We start from the raw sequence: 19,985 nt of genomic DNA on the forward strand, positions 1-19,985 counted from the left end.
GAATAATAAATGGTAATGCCCAAATTGAATGATGGACCAGTCAATTTTAGAAATTAAGCAGGCTAAAGGTTAACAACGTTTCATATGTAGTAGAGATCGATCGATTTGGCTTTGTCAGTAATAGGCAAAGAAGGAAAAGAATATATTTCGAGTCCATTTCCGTACACCTAGAAAATGCTTTAGATTCATATTTTCCGCACATTTCACCGTTCTTTGTCGAACCATTATGCATAAAGTGCTGAAACTAATTTCATTTTGTATGTTATAAAGACCCCCAAAAATGACCTAAGATGACCAAATATTGGCTTAAGAACATCGTTTCGGCGCAGAATATAGCATTAACTGAGTACGAAAACATGTTCTAATTTCGCGATGAGGCCTTCCTTGGACGTATGCTGTCGGCATCCTGAATATCCGTCGGCTATGTTATATGTACTATTGTTAGCCCATCTGAGCCAAAGGTTCATGGTGAGTTTTGTGACCGCTCAATGTCCGTCGTCAGTCGTGTGTCCGTCAACATTTTCTAAAAAAATATTCTTGAAAACCACTGGGCAGAATTACACCAAACATCACAGGAATGATCATTGGGTGCCCCCTTTCAAAATTATTCAAAGAATTGAATTCCATGCAGAACTCTGGTTGCCATGTCAACCGAAAGGAAAAGCTTTAAAAATCTTCTTGTCCAAAACCACAGGGCTTTGATATCTAGTGTAGCATCATCTAGTGGTTCTCTACCAAAATTGTTCAAATTATCCCCCTAGGGTCAAATATGGCCCCGCCCCGGGGATCACATGGTCTATATAGACTTATATAGGGAAAACTTTGAAAATCTTCTTGTACAAAAGCACACGGAATAGGGCTTTGATATTTGGTATGTAGCATCATCTAGTGGCCTTTTACCAAGGTTGTTCAAATTATCCTCCTAGGTTCAAATAGCCCCGGGGGTCCCAAGTTTTACATAGACTTTTATAGGAAAAACAGTTTAAAAACCTTCTTGTCTGAAACCACAACACTAAGACTTTTGATATTTGATTTGTAGCATTGTCTTATGGTCCTCAACCAAAATTTTCAAATTGTAGCCCTGGGGTGAAAAGAGGCCCAGCCTTAAGCGTCCCTAGTTTTATACAGACTTGTATAGGAAAACAACTTTAAAAATCTTCTTGTCTTAAACCATACGACCTAGGCTTTTGATATTTGGCATGACGCATTGTCTAGTAGTCCTCTACCAAATTTATTCAAATTATGCCCCTGGTGTTAAAAGAGGCTCCGCCCTGGGGTCACTTAGTTATTATGTGAGTTATATAGGAAAACATACTTAAAAATCATCTGATCCTATTTCCAAGACTGTTTAATTATAATTACCTGATGACCCCAAGTAATATGATGTCACTTGACTGTGACCTTAACCTACTGACCTACTTTCTTGTTTTTTTTTTTAAGATACAGCCTTGAAATTTTGATGACATTCACAGTTTTGCACACCAATCGTAAAACTGAATTTCATTGACTATGAATATGACTTACTGACTTTCTTAATATTTTATCATCAGTTTGACATTTGAAACATATAGCTCATATCAGTATAGTCCCTGCCAGTGTGTTCGCCACATACTGAAGTGCTAAAATGTGATTTCCGAATGCTGCACAGTGACAACCGTGGAGGCTGAGAAAGTCCGTCGAAAAAAAAAACATTGTTTATAAACTTGCTACTTTAAAGGGAAGTAATATACCACACGCGGCATCAAAATTTCATGTATTTGTTATCTCCCTTGCAAAGTGCAAAAGAAAAAATATAACTTGATAAATACCATATTTGTATTGTAAGCTGGATTTAATGTCAGTACTAAATACTACAACCTGACACCTTCCTAACATGTACCAGCTGTTGACGATATCTAAATTTTTGGTCATGTAAAATCCAGCTTTTGATGGAGGTAGGCCGAGAGCGGTCACGCATAGAAGGCCATTTTAAGGACTACATTATGGGGTCAAGGGGTGACCTGCTTTAACATGATCTTTCTCCACATTTCTGAAGAATAAACATAATGTGTAGCGTACAAAAATGAAGATGAACTATACCATAGTACTATTTTAATAGCATTTTATGCATTATGATATTTTAAGATAACAAAATATGCTAAAGTCTATTGTTATCCTCAAACAGTTTCAACTCTTTCATCAGTACTTCAAACGACCCAAAATTTTATGTGCAGTATGGGAGGCCTATACACTACCAAAGTGTATCACAAATTTCACTAAATTGCCAGCAAAAAGAGTTCCAGACAAATCAATTATCTAGGGGTATCTGTTTCCTTCCCCCAATGAATTAAAAGTGATATAAATCAAGAATGGGTTCATTTATTAAAGAACTGTGACACACACTTCATAGAATACCCCTCAAAGGAACAGCTATTTTTTATGCAATTTCCTCCATAAATAAAGGAATTGAATCACATAAAACACTTCACCAAGTTGTGAATTTCTGTTTGTTTGTATATAAGTTTATTTAAATTCGCCACTGGTAACCCATATGGGTGACTGCAGAAGACTGTTTATAATGTTAGAGTGAGGATAGCGCAAGATACAGAAGACGCACCAATTCCAGAATCAATGGACCCCTGTTATACCTTGGGGTAAGACTGACTACGAACTTTGGCTCATGTACGTGAACAACCCCAAACCGCTGAGCACAATGCTTACATCATCTCAATCATCTTATGTTAAGAAATGTTTTGACTCCAATTTCAGACAGTATGTTAGATTTAGCTGTCCATATAAACATGTATGTTTGTCTTGTAATAGCAATAGTCCCAAACATTTATGGGCTCTTGGAAACAGTCCAATCAATAAAGCAGAATTTAAAAAGGCAGTTGGTTAATTACCCTAATAAGACAGATAAACCATTTTACTGGATGGTTTTAAATCAGGGATCCAGGAATGCATCTGAAGCAAAAAAAAATAGCAATTCAGGATCACGCAGCTCTTGTGGATGAAATAATTAAAGAAGTTAGTTTAGATCATATCACGGGGCCGTTTGAGAAGCACCATTGGCAAATTTTTAAGTTTCCCCCGTGGGTCTTGTCCCAAAACATAATGGAAGCTGGAGGCTTATCACGCACCTGTCACATCCGCATGGCATCTATGATGATATCGACAAATCTGTAACTTCAGTTTTATACACGTTTTTGTTTGATTGTTTTTGGGTTTAACGCCGTTTTTCAACAGAATTTCAGTCATGTAACGGCGGGCAGTTAACCTAACCAGTGTTCCTGGATTCTGTACCAGTACAAACCTGTTCTCCACAAGTAACTGCCAACTTCCCCACATGAATCAGAGGTGGAGGACTAATGATTTCAGACACAATGTCGTTTATCAAATAGTCACGGAGAACATACGCCCCGCCCGAGGATCGAACTCACGACCCCGCGATCCGTAGACCGACGCTCTCCCTACTGAGCTAAGCGGGTATCATACACGCCCTTTGATAAAGTAGCCGACTTGCAAATCAGCTTTATTACCGGGACGTAACATCAAATCTGCATTTAGGCTGCTTCCCGTTAATTCCGGGGATTTTCACTTGCTAGGCATTAAAATGGGTGCAAATACTATTTTGACAAGTGTCTGCCATTGGGCCTAAGTACTTCCTGTGCTCTGTGGGAAAAAGGTTTCTACATTTATTCAGGATTGCAAAATCTACTTTGATGATTTCATTTCTTTTTGCAGGCAGAGATAAGTCTTATGAAAATGAAACTCTGATCGACTGTTTTGAACAAGTTTGCAAGGAGTTGTTATTCTTATAGCGAATGAAAAAATCAGAGCTCTGTCACAGTTCTGGTATTTTTGGGTCTTGAAATTGTTACCAATAATAATTATGATCACAAGGACTCTACAATTAAAAGTTGTTGAGCTTATTGGTACTTAAGTCATTTGTGTATCAAAGCAATGTTACCCTTCATAAATTGAAATTTTTGGCTGGTAAGCTCAGTTTCGTAAGTAGAGCTATTAGGTCCGGTAGGGCTTTTATCAGAAGGTTGTATGGCGCAATGATGGGGTTATTACAAAAATACTACCAACGCCGGTTGACCATTGAAAAGGAGGCAGACTTGCAGACTTTGGCTACAATTTCTTGAGAGTTTCGATGGGTAGTGCATATTCAGAGCAAATATGGTTAAAAAGTGAAACTGAAAAAGTTTTCAAGGATAGTGATGGTGGTACTGAATTTGGGCGGCTTGTTAGTTCAACGGGAAGTGGTGTTTCTTCCAATGGCTTAGTACTTAGGTCGCAACCGTAATAATGAGACCAGGACTGTGCTAGAAATGGTACCAGTGTTGTTGGCAGTATATCTTTGGGGGCATATTTTGACCAACAGAAATGTAGTTTTGTGGAAAAACAATAAGGCATTAGTCGAGGTCTTAAATAAAGCCCAAGGTTGTAGCGAAATTACTAGTAATTTGCACAGGTTTGTATGAAAGTAGATTGTTCTCGGCTGCATAAAGGTAAGCATTCTTTGGTTTCTTTAGGGTTGGGGATATAACAGTCATGAAAGCCTGCTATTTACACAACAAACAAAAATGTTTATAATATACATCAGAAATCAAAAGTCAATTTAATGAAGATCATATTTCATGAGTAAAAGTGAAATGATAATGATATTTATGAAGTCCTTATTAAACAAGGCAGTCTGAAAGACAGCTAAATCCCCCGCCACTGCTATGGATAGTGAAAGGGTAAACCTTTGATTTTAGCTGTGACCTTGACCTTGAACTGACTTGGCTGACTCATGAATTCTGCACAACGTCTTGATGAGGTGATCATTTGACCCAAGTTTCATGAAAATCCTTCAAGGGGTTTAGGAGATACAGAGCTGAAACCTTTGACCTTCAGTTGTGATCTTGATCTTGAGTTGACATGGCTGACTCATGAGTTCTTGATGATGTGATCATTTGACCCAAGTTTGATGAAAATCCTTCAAGGAGTTTAGGAGATACAGAGTGGACACAAAATTGAAGGCTCAAACCTTCGACCCTTAGTTGTGACCTTGACCTTGAGCTGGCATGATTGACTCATAATTTCTGCACATCGTTTTGATGAGGTAATCATTTTAACCAAGTTTTATAAAATTCCTTCAAGGGGTTTAGGAGATATAGAGCGGACACGAAATGGAAGGCTCAAACCTTTGACCCTTAGTTGTGACCTTGACCTTGAGCCGGCATGACTGACTCATGGGTTCTGCATATCGTCTAGATGAGGTGATCATTTGATCCAAGTTTGATAAAATTCCTTCAAGGGGTTTAGGAGATATAGAGCGGACAAAAAATGGAAGGCTCAAACCTTTGACCTTGAGTTGTGACCTTGACCTTGAGCCGACAAGGCTGGCCCATAAGTTCTGCACATCGTCTTGATGAGGTGATTATTTAACCCAAGTTTCATGAAAATCCTTCAAGGAGTTTAGAAGATATAGAGCGGACACAAAATGGAAGGCTCAAAACCTTTGACCCTAAGTTGTGACCTTGACCCTGAGCCGGCATGGCTGACTCATGGGTTTTGCACATCGACTTGATGAGGTGATCATTTGACCAAAGTTTTATAAAATTCCTTCATGGGGTTTATGAGATATAGAGCGGACACAAAATGGCAGGCTCAAACCTTTGACCTTGAGTTGTGACCTTGACCTTGAACCAACAAGGCTGACTCATGGGTTCTGCACATCGTCTTGATGAGTGATCATTTGACCCAAGTTTCATGAAAATCCTTCAAGGGGTTTAGGAGATATGAACCGGACACGATTTTGTTACGGACGGAAGGACGGACGGACGCAGACCATTCCTATAATCCCTCCGCCACGGCGGGGGATTAAAAAGCAAATATTGCAAATAAATGTCTTCATAATTATTTTTCATCACAGTGCTAATGAACAATTTAAAACAGCATTTAGTCTTCGATATGACATAAACGCGTAGGCAAGCAAAAAAGTATTAAATAAACATTTTTACATTTTGTTTTAATTATGTAAACACTATTTTTAAAAGACAACGAAAATCAAAGCATTAAGTCACAGGACACCTGATATCACCCATGCTCATACAAATAAAGTTTCCTGTTGGTGTGCAACTGGTCGTAAGAAGGAAAAATATAACAGTATTAGAACAACATTAGTTGACAGTTGTTCCTGCTCAAAAGGAGAATACACCGTAGTTCCTGCAAAAAAGAGGTCAAATATTCTAAATGAAATGGCTGGTGAAAATGACTTCCGAAAAGGATTTTTACAACAAACAGAACTGAAAGAAGAATCTGAAGAAGTAGATAAGATATCAAAGTAATTACTCACCGCATGCAGCTGAAATTTATAAAAACAATTGTGATTACTGCTTTGAGTTAAGTAGGTTAAAATATTACACAGATCTGTCTGTACATGTTTAATTGTATGTAAAATACTATTGTGAAATAAGAAATAATTCTGAATAAGTCGGGCCAAATCAATGCACAATCATTACCTCTTCCCCAAAAGAAATACACAAAAATAGGTATATGGGATAAAAGTTTGAGGTGACACAAAGTCAAATGACGCTTGTAAAAATCAAACCATCAAATCAGAAATCATATATTATCTTTATTATTAAAGAATGTAAGCATACAAGTTGCATGTGGGGTCAGTTGCAGCAACAAGCCTTTGGTGCCATCCGGGTGCTCAGGCTGTGTTTCAGGTGTCTGACTGGATGTACAGCTCTTGGGCGACTGTGACACCAGAAGTGTCCCTGATGATGACACTTGAGACATCTGAAAGTCGACAAGAAAGATTTTTAGGACAAACGGATATAAGCCATAAAACTTAATCTAAGTTTTAATGAGAGATTTTGTTGTTGTGTTTTTTAAAATATGTAGAACTGTTATATAGATTGATTTGTAAAACAAGAGGTGTCCGTGTGCTAAAATGCTATGTTTGTTGCCATCCGTATTCATAGGAGAAAATAAAGACTGGCTTCTTGCACCGATACTCTCTTTTGGTCTCATCTTGAACATAATTAGCATACTGGTACATTTGATACTGCCCTCCAGCTGAACTCGAGAGTATGTATCGCGTGGCCGCGAGTTCGATCCTCGGGCATGCCGTACCGTCATAGTGGCTTTTTTTACTGAACACATATTTGTCCTCTACATCTGTTGTTTGCGGCGAAGTTGTCAGTTACTTTCGAAGAAACTATTGGTACAGGTAAGAAAATGGATGTTTACCTAAGCGCCAATATATGACAGAGAAACTATTAACTTGCCAAGCAAAGAAATAAACAAAACATCTTGATAACTGACCACAGGTGTTTGTTTGGCTTTTATAGAATTATAAAAGTAAAGTTATGATGCTTACGAAACAGGTGAACATGATGGTGGGTGAAGAGTCTGTACTCATCACGGTAGTTAGAGTAGAATTTCCAGTAGTTAAGGTAGCCATACACTTTACAATACCAGTACCTGTACGATGATGAATCGAAATCAAAATCAAATAGATTAAAAGCGTATAAAATGACCGACATAAGCTAAACAGAACAAACTTTAAGACAATCTGAGTTGCTGATAAAAAAAACTTGTGGATTAGGATTCAGCTGATTTTGTTACTGTCACAATCATCACATAAAACTGAAGAATAATGTTTGTGCCGTTTAAATTACTTTTTTAGAGTAGGATTTTTAACCAGGTTTTCAACGAAAACCCGAGTAATTAGATTGGGGTATGTCGTCGGGCGGGCGGGTGTCAAACTGGTGTTTCCGGTAAATAACTTTTGTTTCGATAAAGATATTTGAATAAAACTTGGTATGTATGTAGCTTATATCAAGACAAAGGCTGGGATTGATTTTGGGGTTTCTGGGGTCAAGGTCAAGGTCACTGTTACTTAAAATAGAAAAAGGGTTTCCTGTCAATAACTTAACTTAGGAATGAGCTATCATGATGAAACTTGGTGTATAGAAAACTTATATAAAGTTGTAGCTTGGGATTGATTTTGGGGTTTCTGGGATCAAGGTCAAGGTCATTGTTACTAAAAATAGGGTTAGGGTTAGGTTAGGGTTAGTTAGGGTTTAGGGTTAGGGTTAGGGTTGTGCTTTAAAGTGGTGCACTGTGATTCAGTATACTTTTTTATTCTTAGGGTTGTGCTTTAAAGTGGTGCACTGCGATTCAGTATACTTTTTTATTCTTATGAAAAGTGTTGAAACCCTGGTTTCGTGGCATTGCCGCGTTTCTTGTTATTATGATGATATAAGTGTTTTGCTATATGTACGTCCGAAGGCAAAAAACCGAATTGATGTTGAATCAAGAATAATTATTGTGATATTGCTTAACATAAAAGAAAATTTCCCCAACTATCGAATTGAATATACAAGATAAAATATAATAACGTCACGAGTAGACAAGTTATGAAATAATTTCCTATTGATTCAATTGTGCAAACCCGTAACATCTTTACATTTTTTTGTCATTGTTGTATTAAATGATTCCTTTCCGCACGTCACATATTGTGCGATGCAATTTATTGGTGGTCACGTAACAGTGAACTGGTGTTTGTGCGTAAGTTCGTATGTTATCTTCTTAAGTATATTAAAATGAATTTGTAGACATCACAGATATACTTTCTCAATATATGATTCAGTAAAAAATAGATCTAGATAAAATTTAATCGTGACAGTGAGGCGATGATTCGTACCCTAAATATTCCGATATCCAAATGCCTTTAGTAATTAGTATAGAATCTAGTTTAATAATAATTTATTGTATTTGTTATAATTGCATGACTGCGGCATTTTCCTTTGAAGTTTTGTGTTTTCTAAATTCTGGTATCGCCACGGTTAGCCGTGCTCTAAATTCCGCTGCACACAGGTATCGCTCACAGTTTTCTCTTTCTGGGATGTAGAGCAATACACACAAAATTAGCAAGTGTTGCTGTGATAAGTTGATATTGAAAATGATAAGCTATTTGAAATAATTTATTACTATATTTCTGTAGTTAAGTTCTCTGCATCTTGATTTAAAACTTGATTTTTTAAGTAATATAAAAATATAACGGCAAAAATGATTATGTTCAAATTTTGTTTCTGGCAAAGGTTTACAATATACTCTAGGTGTTAATTCCATTGATACATAACCTTTGTTGATAAAATTAGCCACATGGGAAGTGTTTACCTTCTCTATTTCTCCAGGGTTCATGACCTCATTAGGGCCTCCCGGCAAATTAAAAATTTTAGCACTTACTTTAAATTATTTTTGAAACTCTATTTCCCAACTTTTTGTTTTAAAAAATAATTACACTGATTAATAAGGAATGTTTCTATGTGTATTTATGCACTTTTTATAACATTTTTTTTCAGTAGTTTATTAAAAATTTTGAAAAAGGGATCTCTGATGTGAAGCATGCATAATTTATATAAAAACCTGCCCGTCGCCACCTTCTTGCTTTTATATGGCAGTTTGGGGCTTATCATGTCATTGAAATGTTTCTAAGGGAGGTTCAAGAGGGGAAATATTTTTAAATATTTTAAATTAAAATATTTAAAAAATGTGTTCAGTTTACTGTTTTATATAAAAACCTGCCCGTCGCCACCTTCTTGCTTTTCTATGGCAGTTGGGGGTTTATCATGTCATTGAAATGTTTCTAAGGGAGGCTCAAGAGGGGAAATATTTTTAAATATTTTAAATTGAAATATTTAAAAAATGTGTTCAGTTTACTGTTTTCAGTCATGCAATAAATCAGTTAGACAATACATACATTCGGTGTTACCGCCGAGTATCATCATGCTTGGGAGATTCTCAGGGAACGTAATTTGATAGCAAAATTACGTTCCCTGAGATTCCCCCACGCATGATGATACCAGCCGGTAACACACTTTTATGTATTATCTAACTTATACTCAAAGCATACAAACAACAATATGAACATGATAATCATAAGGAGGATAATTAATTTTTTATACAAATGGATTGGGCCAAAAGTTATGTCAACATTTTTACAATTAATCACTTTCATTTCAGTCTGATTAGCCACGTCTGAAAAAGGCGTTATCGTACATAAGTGATTCACATTAAAATAAACTGTAAGTTCCATATATTGATCTATAGGAAACGAAATAGATATTATAATTTGCTGTAGGTGGTACATTTATCTCGTGAACAGAAACTTTCTTCAGCATGTTCTGCATCAAACCTATAGAAAAACAGTTAGCATCTATTAAAATTATGAATGAACCTATTGCATAGAGCTTTTAGCTCAATGTAAAGTCACGTTCGTTTTATCTCGGATGCTCACGAAAGAAAAAACACACAAAAATAGATATGAATATATCTCCTCAAATATTTTTGCTTTCAAATGTTGTAATTTGATGTTAGAACCTTGTAAAAATATAACTTATAGCTCTAATAGACTTAGAGCTATATAGTTGGCCAATGAATATACGTTACTTATTCACTGTTATTCAGTACTGGTACATGACGGCGAAAGAAATGCGCCGTGACGTAATAAAGCTGTGACATCACCAATGGAGAAAAGCAAATCGATAATAAAGGTCAGAGGGTGACTTTCTTCAGGTAGTGCGAAGTGCTCATAACATGACATATAGCGTATAACACAAAAAAAAGCATAAGAATAAATGTTCTATTTGGAAATATTTTTCTTTTCGCCCTTAAATCTTCATTGTGCTGGTAGATGTCTACATCTTATCTGAAAGACCAAAGTACCTCAATTTGATTCTACGCCTATTTTAAATAGTTGACTCTAAATAAGTGACGGCTCATCTCTGTGAATAATTTTTCAGCTATGAACTTTGAACTATGATTAGATACAGATCATCAGTTCATTAAAGCAAGTTATTTTATTATGGTCGACCGCCAGCAACTGCAGCAACACACAAACACCACTTAAGGAACGCCAGTATTTAAATACACGTATTAGTAAAACATTCTTAGCTCGAAAGCAGATCCGTTCCTTGCATCGTACGTGCTATAATCTCTATAGCACATCTTCAACGTATAGTAATAGGTATTATAAAGAATTGCCCCTGTAATTGAATTTCTTTTCAAACTGAGGGCGCAGCACTCGATGTATTTCCATAATTAGAAATTTGGGTGATCAGTGTCGCGCATCCCGCACCAGCTTATCCTTATCGCATATTTTTCGAAATATATTTTAATAAACTCGACATTGTACGTATGGATTATTTTTCAAATTAAAATCAATATCCTTCACTGGAATTATTGCAAGGCCACTTCCGGTTATATAATAATAACAATAAAATGAAAGACGAACCAGTTCCTACACAACATTTTGCAGTAATTTGAAGGAGCTACAATTTTTAAAAAATGAAATACCTGACTTTTATGTGGCTGGTGGTTTTTGTCCAATAATAAATGTCATCTAAGCTTTTGGACCAAATAATGGTCTTATTGTGAAGATGTTGTCATTTTGGCATGACATAAAACATAAAGAAATCAATCAAGTCGATCAAAGATTAACATTTATTCCGATTTAATAGGACATACTTGACACAATAACCGATACTTAGTATTTAAAATATCTACACGGTAACCATATTTAAGGTTTGAAGCAATGATATTTAGGTTAATCGTGCATCAATTTCGGATTGATAGCTATTTGATTTAAATATTCGGGTGAATAATTTTAAAATTTATCGTAGTGGCAAAAATGAAAAACGGATAAGCGGGCAGGCGCATGTGTTGATAATTTAATTCGTTACTTTTTATAGACTGAATATTATATGCGTTTACGGATTGATTTCTCCATGGGTAGTTCATAGTTGTTATTTATGTACTGTAAGAGATTTCAGTCTCAGTAGAAGTCAGTGCCTTGGTTGATTTACCGTGTATGTACACAACCGCAAGTTTGTCCGTAAAGGTAGGAACGTTCAAGTTTGTCCGTTAGTAATTATGTACCCAAACGCCATTCTGTCCGCAAAAGGAGTACCGCCGGTCTGTCTATTCAGTGCCAGGGTTTATATCAAGTAGTAAATTAAATGCAGTCAAACGCAAGCTTGTCCGTGCAAGTTATAAGGTATACAAATGTCTGTTGGTATGTGTAAGTGGTGCGGTATACAAATGCCAGTAGATCTATGTCCGTGTAAGTAATCAGGGCGTGTCCGTCCCCGTGTATAGAATCAGTTTTGTCCGTATAAGTGCAAAATTGTCCGTGTAAATAATAATGTACACAAATGTCTGTTGGTATGTGCAAGTTGTGCGGTATACAAATGCCAGCATGTCCGTGTCAGTAATCAAGGTGTGTCCGTGTCCGTGTTTATACTAGCATCATTTTGTCCGTTTAAGTGCATATGTACACAAATGTCAGTTGGTATGTGCAAGTTGTGCGGTATACAAATGCCAGCATGTCCGTGTCCGTAAACAGGATGTGTCCGTGTCCGTGTTTATACTACCATCAGTTTGTCTGTTTGTGTGCAAACTTCTCCGTGTAAGTAATAATGTATACAATATCTGTTGGTATGTGTAAGTTGGGCGGTAAACAAATGCCAGCTTGTCCGTGTCAGTGATCAGGGCGTGTCCGTGTTTATACTAGCATCAGTTTGTCTGTTTAAGTGCAAACTAGTCCGTGTAAGTAATAATGTATACAAATGTCTGTTGGTATGTGTAAGTTGTGCGGTATACAAATGCCAGCATGTCCGTGTCAGTAATCAGGGCGTGTCCGTGTCCGTGTTTATATTATCATCAGTTGGTCCGTTAAAGTGCAAGCTTGTCCTTGTAAGTAATAATGTATACAAATGTCAGTTGGTATGTGTAAGTTGTGCGGTATACAAATGCCAGTATGTCTGTGTCAGTAATCAGGGCGTGTCCATGCCTGTGTATATACTAGCATCAGTTTGTCCATTTAAATGCAAACTTGTCCGTGTAAGTAGTAATGTGTCCGAGAAAGTTACTGTTCTGGGCGTGTCCATGTATATATCCTCGGCGTGTCAGGGCATATATCAGTTGTGTATAAAGGTGTACATGTCAGTTGCGTATGAAGTTATGTATATCCGTGTGTTGGTTTACGCGGTAAGGTTTTTGTAAACTCGTGTGTAGGAAAACTAGGTTTACGGTGTAATGTTATGTTAACCCGTGTGTTAGTTTTCGGTGTAAAGTTGTGTAAAGTTATGTAAACCTGTGTGGTGGTTTACGGTGTAAAGTTATGTAATCCCGTGTTGTGGTATATGATGTGAAATTGTGCTAAGTTATGTAAACTCGTGTGTTGGTTTACTTGTGTTTCTGCCGGTCAGTTTAAGTGCGTGAACAAGGTTTTGCCTATGGAAGTGTTCCTAATTCCTAGTTTGACGGTTATGCTGGGCAATGTTATTACTCTAAACATTCAATTCGAAACTGTCAGGTTACACATGCTCCTACAACAGGCCTCCTTGATACCACAATGGTCCTCTCCTTGTGTATCGTTTCACGTGTCCATTGATAAACTTCGCTGTACAAATGGAATAGGGCATAAGGAAATAGTTCACAACAGTCGTAACAGGATTCTCAAAATTGACATTTCTTATAAAGCGATAGAATTATAATCATTATTTCGCGCAGATGTATCCATTCGTCTAACTCCGGCCTTGATTTTTTCACTTGATAAACTTTGCGTCGCACTTCGACTCGACGAGAGAACTTAGGCTAGAATTTGGCGGAAATTTTCTCGAGAAAATTTTGTGGCGGAAATTCTAGCTTTAGAGTTGCATGTATTTTCCAGCTATTCGAAATTCATTAAAACTGATAATCTTAGTAAATCTTTTCCCATTAAACGTGTTAAAGTGAACGTATTTTAAGCCTCCCCTGTTACTGCGTACAACAAAATTTAAAAATACGATCTTACAGGGCCTCGAGGTTCGCTCGTGCATATTTTGGTGTCTCTCGAGTAATCCTTGTTGTTTGGCTTATGTTTTGGGGGGGGGGGGGAGGCCCTGCAGCCGGTTGGTGCATACTAGTGTAGCACGGTGTGCATGTGTAGCACGTTAGTGCGTGGTGTAACACATTAGTGCGTGGTGTAGCACGTAAGTTCATGGTGTAGCACGTCAGTGCATGTGTAGCACGTTAGTGCATGGTGTAGCACGTTAGCGCATGGTGTAGCGCGTCCGTACATGGTGTAGCACGGTAGTGCATGGTGTAACAAATCTTGCGTGTTGTGTAACACTTTAATAACTTACCATATTAGTCCACTGGGTCAAGCAAATCAGGGGATGGCTTAAAATAGTTTTTATTCTTCGTTTGTCACATAACACCTTAAGCTTGAGTTTCCGCTACGCGCCAGTCAGATGTGCTTAGTGTGTTTCTATCGCGACTTCAGAATTACTTAGCGGCCACATATCTCCACAACGACAGCAGGACAAATTATAGGAAGCTGTACGCAATACAGGGACAGACGTTTAATTTGAAAACAGTGTTTTAAGGACTTGATCTATCTGTCGCCAATATGGTCCCGCGGTGGATCTGATCTATCTGTCGCCTATATGGTACCGCGGAGGATCTGATCTATCTGTTACCTATTTGGTACCGCAGAAGATCTATCTATTGAAATAAGCATATTGACACTGACTGTTTAAATAAGTGACAATTCATAGTGCTAGTTGTAATAAATTTATCACTGTGTGGGCATTTGCCCGATATGAATAATGATGATAATAATAATAATAATAATAATAATAATAATAATAACATGATGTCTTTAATTGAAGTAAAGTTGTTGTGTTTTTAATTATTGTTGGGAGACCTAATCTTCCGTTTGGGTATGAGATTCCCCCAAATGTACATGAATGGCCACCATAAACAACTATTACGCAAAGCAGACCAAGCTGTTCGGGAATCGAACCAAGTGTGTTGGATTATGGTAACCGGAGTCTTAAAATAATTTCCTATTGATTTCATTGTGCAAACCCGTAACATCTTTACATTTTTTTGTCATTGTTGTATTAAATGATTCCTTTCCGCACGTCACCTATTGTGCGATGCAATTTATTGGTGGTCACGTAACAGTGAACTGGTGTTTGTGCGTAAGTTCGTATGTTATCTTCTTAAGTATATTAAAATGAATATGTAGACATCACAGATATACTTTCTCAATATATGATTTAGTAAAGAGGCTTTAACTTGGTCTTACTGGAATACGCTATTTGTTTAGAGCACACTGAATAATCAAAGTCCATAGTAGTAGTGTCTGTACAAACATCCCAGCGTTCGTTCTGGCTGCCACAGGAAGTTATGTTTCCTTCATATACCTCGTACCAAAATTCATCTTGAAAACTTCCGGGACATGCTTGAGCTGCGTTGTCTTCTTGATCTAAAAATTAATCAATTTTACCATCATAACATGTATTTACTGTAGATTGTGTAATACCATAATGGTTTTATTTTCATAGATAACTTTCACGGTCAGACCAACACGCAAGTTTGAAACTCTCGAGAATTGTCAAAAAAAAAACCTTACAACAAATAGCATGAATATCCATAAATGGCGACTTTGCAATAACATGAGAGCAAGTCGGACATTAATCAAATCAGAAAGTAATTATCAAATCTACAGTACACACTGATTAATCATATTTCATTACAGCTATCTCGAAGCCATCGATTTAAATACTATCACACAATTGAAAACTTCTAAAATTCCAGAGACTTGTAAGATCATGACTTCTGTTTCTACAGCAGATTCGGATAATTGTTACATTCATGTTTGTAGGAAAGAGATGCCGTTAAACTCTACAGAGTAGAAAAGTTTCTATTCATAAAATGATATTAAAATTGTGATTTTCTCGTTATGAAAACTTGAGTAAGTCCAAAAATTTTCAAAACAGTACAGAAAAATATCAAGCACATTTTCTAGTACAAGTACATTCTTGAGTTTTGAAATATCAGGGTTTAATCAAATTCTACATTGAAGAAAAAAATCTGATCCGGACGTGCGGAACTACCTTAACATTAAACAGGTATATTTTTACTTCAGATAAGCCGTTAATAACGATTAATGACCCCGTGTTTACTAGTAAATTTAGACAGAACAACAAAGTGTTGTGCCTTATGTCCTTGGTAATTATAAAAAAAACTTACTATCTTTCAAAAGGACATGATACTCGGTATCCGAGGCAAGGTCTTCACATAACGTAGACTCGGCATTTGCTTCATTTATAGCTGTTACATTTGCATCTTCTTGTAAAACTATTCTCTCATTGGCAAACCGTATCTCTGTATCTAAAGGAAGAGAGAGCATATTGTATTTCATATGATTTTACTGCATTATTGTTGCCGGCTTGTGCCACTTGTGCTTATTATTAATAAGCTCACTTATCCATTTACACACTACCGTTGTTTGTTTCAGATTTATTTTGCACAATTAATGTGGATACTACACTGCAGGCCCGGATCCAGAAATATTTGCCTGGGGGTCGGGGTAGGGGAAAGGGTAGGTGTGTGTGGGGGGGGGGGGGGGGGGGGGGGGGGCAACCAGTCGAGAACGAGGATGTCACCACCAAGGCGCATAGCACCGAGAGCTGGTAGGTATGTGAGATGGGCCTCTGCCCTTGTGACGGAGTCATGGCGATCTCCCCTGTAAATTTTGAAATACAGGTTTGACATGGCGACTTCTGGTGCATTTTTTGGTCTAAATTTTGAGGTAATGGAGGCGTTACTCCCCTGTTGATGTTGGGGGTCAGGGGGCTCTTCCCCTAGAAAATTTTGAAATACAGGTATGAAATGGTGGCCTCTGGTGCATTTACTGGTAGGGGTTCTCCTCTCATCTTAGTTAGGGTCAGGGGGCTCCTCCCCTTTGAAATTTTTTAAATACAGCCATGAAATGGTGGTCTCTGGTGCATTTTATGTGTAGATTTAGAGGTAATGGGGGGGGGGGGGGGGGGGGGGGGGGTCACTCCCGTCCCTTCTTGATGGGGGGCAGAGTGTCAGGGGGCTGTCGCCCTGGAATTAAAATTTTGAAATACAGGAATGGAATGGTGGCCTCTGGTTCGTTTCTGGGTCTAAATATTATTAATCCTTTGCCAAAATAGTAGGGGGCATCTTTAATGAGTTTAGGTCACTTCTCAGCCAACTAGTGGGTAGGAGAGAGAGAGAGAGAGGGGGGGGGGATACGGGCCCCCTCGGCCCGGCCCTGGATCCGAGCCTGCACTGTATTGCCCGAATCTAAAATAATCCGACGTGTTCTGATTAAACTTGGAAATGCAAGTATAATCTATTTCCACGACGACCACTTGCTTTGAATCTGTATTCTGTACTATCTGCACACCGTTTCATTATATACTGCGAACACGGACAATTAACGTTGAATTTGAGAGATTGAATTACTTTGCAATGAATCATGGTGTAAAAGTGTGAAAATGAAAAGGTATGTTATCAAAATATTGACAAATCAAATTTATGTTTCTTTTACGTGCCTGATTTCGTGTTACTTGTAATATTAATAAATATATTTTATATCTTTCGAAAATAAATATGTCCTATTCTATAGCCTACCTGTTTGGCATTTAGGCAAATGAATATAGAATAACATTGTCTGACTTAACATTTGAGTAAGTGTAACTATAGCAGATGTATTTTTAATCTTCATTGTATTTTTCTTCCATACTGGCGTGTAAATTTCATCTCGATTGTTTGACGTCATTTATGACGTCGTTTTAATGCGTGTCGTCGCATTAAAACATTCAATAACGGTAACATTTTTAATATTCCGTATGCTTAAAAAGTGTAAGTGATCTAGGTAGTTTTATTTACCTGCTTGGATATAGTAATAATATGAGTAATCCGTGATTGCTGTAAGTTTCAAACATTGAAATGGTCTGTAAGGAGTACTGAAAACAGTCACTGTCTCCTGCGATCTGGAAAATATGACACAATTTACCAAACGAAAATACATGTATATGTTGTCTGTTGTATAAATTATAAGAAGCACCATGTGTTCCTGGTTGCATTTTTAAATTCTAAAGAGAACTGATGTAGTTACAGACAAATGTTTGCAAGATATTTCAAATATAATCCTGATCCTTGATATATAAATACTTGTAGGATAAGAAAATGCATTTCCAAATAAATTTGCATATTGACTATTCTCGCTAATATTAACTGGCAGACATGGTATAAATTATCCAAATGCTTGTCACTAGGTCGCGAACTCAACATTTCGCCAACAAAGGGCAAATCGGAGCAAATTCTAGAAAATTCAGTTCGCACGAATTTTAAATGTTGAACAATTGTAACGATATTGCGAACGGCGGACTGTCCAGACTTGAACTTACTTCATTATCAAAATGCCGGAATTCTGGTAATAGAAAAAACAGTCCCAGTTCTCAACAGTGAATGTATTTTGAAAGAGGTATTCAAGCCCTGACATTGTCTTCGTTTCAAAATCTAGTTGTCCTTTGTCGCTGTCGTGCCAAATACTGTCCTGTAGGTTAGCTGGCCAGTTGCAGTCACACACTGGAATCGGAAACTTGTTTGTATTTATGCCGGTTCCATATATTATTCTTCTTCTTTGTTAAATACCAAATTGAAAACACGGGTTATATCTTTAAAGTATGAAAACATTCTTACAAAATAGAAAGGACTAGATCAAGTAATTAAGATTCATTTTCAAAGCTAAAACATGCATATTGCAGACTTTTTTATCTATTCATCTAACACACGATTTGCAAATAGTTAGCATGTTTTAACACACCTACATGTACTTGCAGTTGTATATTAATATTTTCAATGTACATGTAGGAACCACCACAGCGCACAGCTCAGGGTCAATTAATTAGAAATAGCTCTATCCTATCAGTCTAGCGGAAGCGAGTTCGATCCCCGTTTAAGAAAGTGCCCTTAGACAGGATCTGACACTGTGACAATAAAAACCATATTAATTCGACACACCTCAGATTCATAAATGGAAATAGTAGGTTACTTCCGGAAAACAATTGTGCGGAATCAGGAAAATTAAAAAAAGTTTATTTATGGAACTGAAAATATTTTGAAACCTATAAATATATCATGAAAGCAAAACAAGGAATGCAGTGTTGATATCTGAACTAATGTTATAGTTTTAAAGACCTAGACGATTGAAATGAAGTTACAAAACAGACAAATTACTACAATTATAATGATTTTAAGTGTTTATTAATTCATAGTGACATCGCAATTAATTCACTATTTAATAGATGTTTCTATAACAATTACTATTTATAAGCAACAGCAAGGAGTTTTCATTTGAATAAAAAGATGGCATAATTTTTAAACTAGTTGTGATAAAACTACTTACATATATTTGGAATGATAAAATACAATATATACACAATTCGATCAGTATCCATGGTTATAAATTATCAAATAAATGAAAGTAAATCAGCATTGCTATAATTATTAATGCTTCGTCACTTTAAAAATCGTCCCGACAAATTAGGCGTACTTTAAAAGAACGACCCAAATAACTTTTTGTTACAATAGAATCGTTCACTTTAGATTTCATGATCCATTTGTCGATAAAAAGAAAAGATGTAATTTGAAACGCGACGTTTCTTTACTTAAGATTTTATCTCATTGAAATTAAAACAAAGCGTGATAACACCCATAAACATAATTCCATTCATAAAACACCGTATCACATTCCTCTAAACATTTCGATTAGATATTAAGTAACGAATGATATGTACAATTTAAATGATACATGTGAAACGTCACGTTAAAAGCGGTATTTAGGAGAAAAATTCTATAAGATGGCTTCTTTCGTTCTAATCCTTTACATTCAAATGTAATATATGTTTATATAACTTAATGTACATTTATTTGGAATTAACATGCTTAAACTTAAAAGGATCTCCGCGTAGAATGATCTCGTCTCCTAAAGAAACTTTTTCATACTTTTTGGATATTCTAATTTCGGTTTTACCTAGACTGGCATCAGTCGTTAGAGTCATTACATGTAAAGCACTTGGCCATAAAATCCTCTCTGATACCACTTTCTCATAAAATTTACAATATCT

The 19,985-nt window shown here is 36.7% G+C and overlaps 1 protein-coding gene across 2 annotated transcripts; it reads right to left on the minus strand.

The window, feature by feature from the left end:
• Positions 1–4,670: 4,670 nt before the first annotated feature.
• On the minus strand, positions 4,671–19,451 carry LOC123523422 (uncharacterized). Of its 2 annotated transcripts, XM_053538966.1 has the most exons (8): positions 19,265–19,451; positions 18,264–18,444; positions 17,743–17,846; positions 16,072–16,212; positions 15,125–15,304; positions 7,361–7,464; positions 6,636–6,777; positions 4,671–6,337 (listed from the first exon to the last, which is right to left on the minus strand). In XM_053538966.1, exons 1-8 carry the CDS (start codon positions 19,314–19,316, stop codon positions 6,321–6,323), a joined length of 921 nt encoding a protein of 306 aa, XP_053394941.1. In that variant the 5' UTR covers positions 19,317–19,451; the 3' UTR covers positions 4,671–6,320. The 2 variants fall into 2 exon arrangements, with proteins under 2 accessions (XP_053394941.1, XP_053394940.1); XM_053538965.1 differs by having other exon boundaries at positions 4,671–6,777.
• Between the last annotated feature and the right edge of the window lie 534 nt (positions 19,452–19,985).

Source organism: Mercenaria mercenaria, chromosome 3, assembly GCF_021730395.1.
Source record: "Mercenaria mercenaria strain notata chromosome 3, MADL_Memer_1, whole genome shotgun sequence".
Lineage (NCBI taxonomy): Eukaryota > Metazoa > Mollusca > Bivalvia > Venerida > Veneridae > Mercenaria > Mercenaria mercenaria.

Bases quoted from the DNA above. Each gene is read 5' to 3' on its own strand.
- LOC123523422 (XM_053538965.1), bottom strand. From the start codon at position 19,316: ATGGATACTGATCGAATTGTGTATATATTGTATTTTATCATTCCAAAT. The intron at 16,213-17,742 runs GTAAATAAAACT...CTCTTCCTTTAG, and splicing joins TTATTACTATATCCAAGCAG to ATACAGAGATACGGTTTGCC. The intron at 6,778-7,360 runs GTAAGCATCATA...GTCGACTTTCAG, and splicing joins CCATCATGTTCACCTGTTTC to ATGTCTCAAGTGTCATCATC.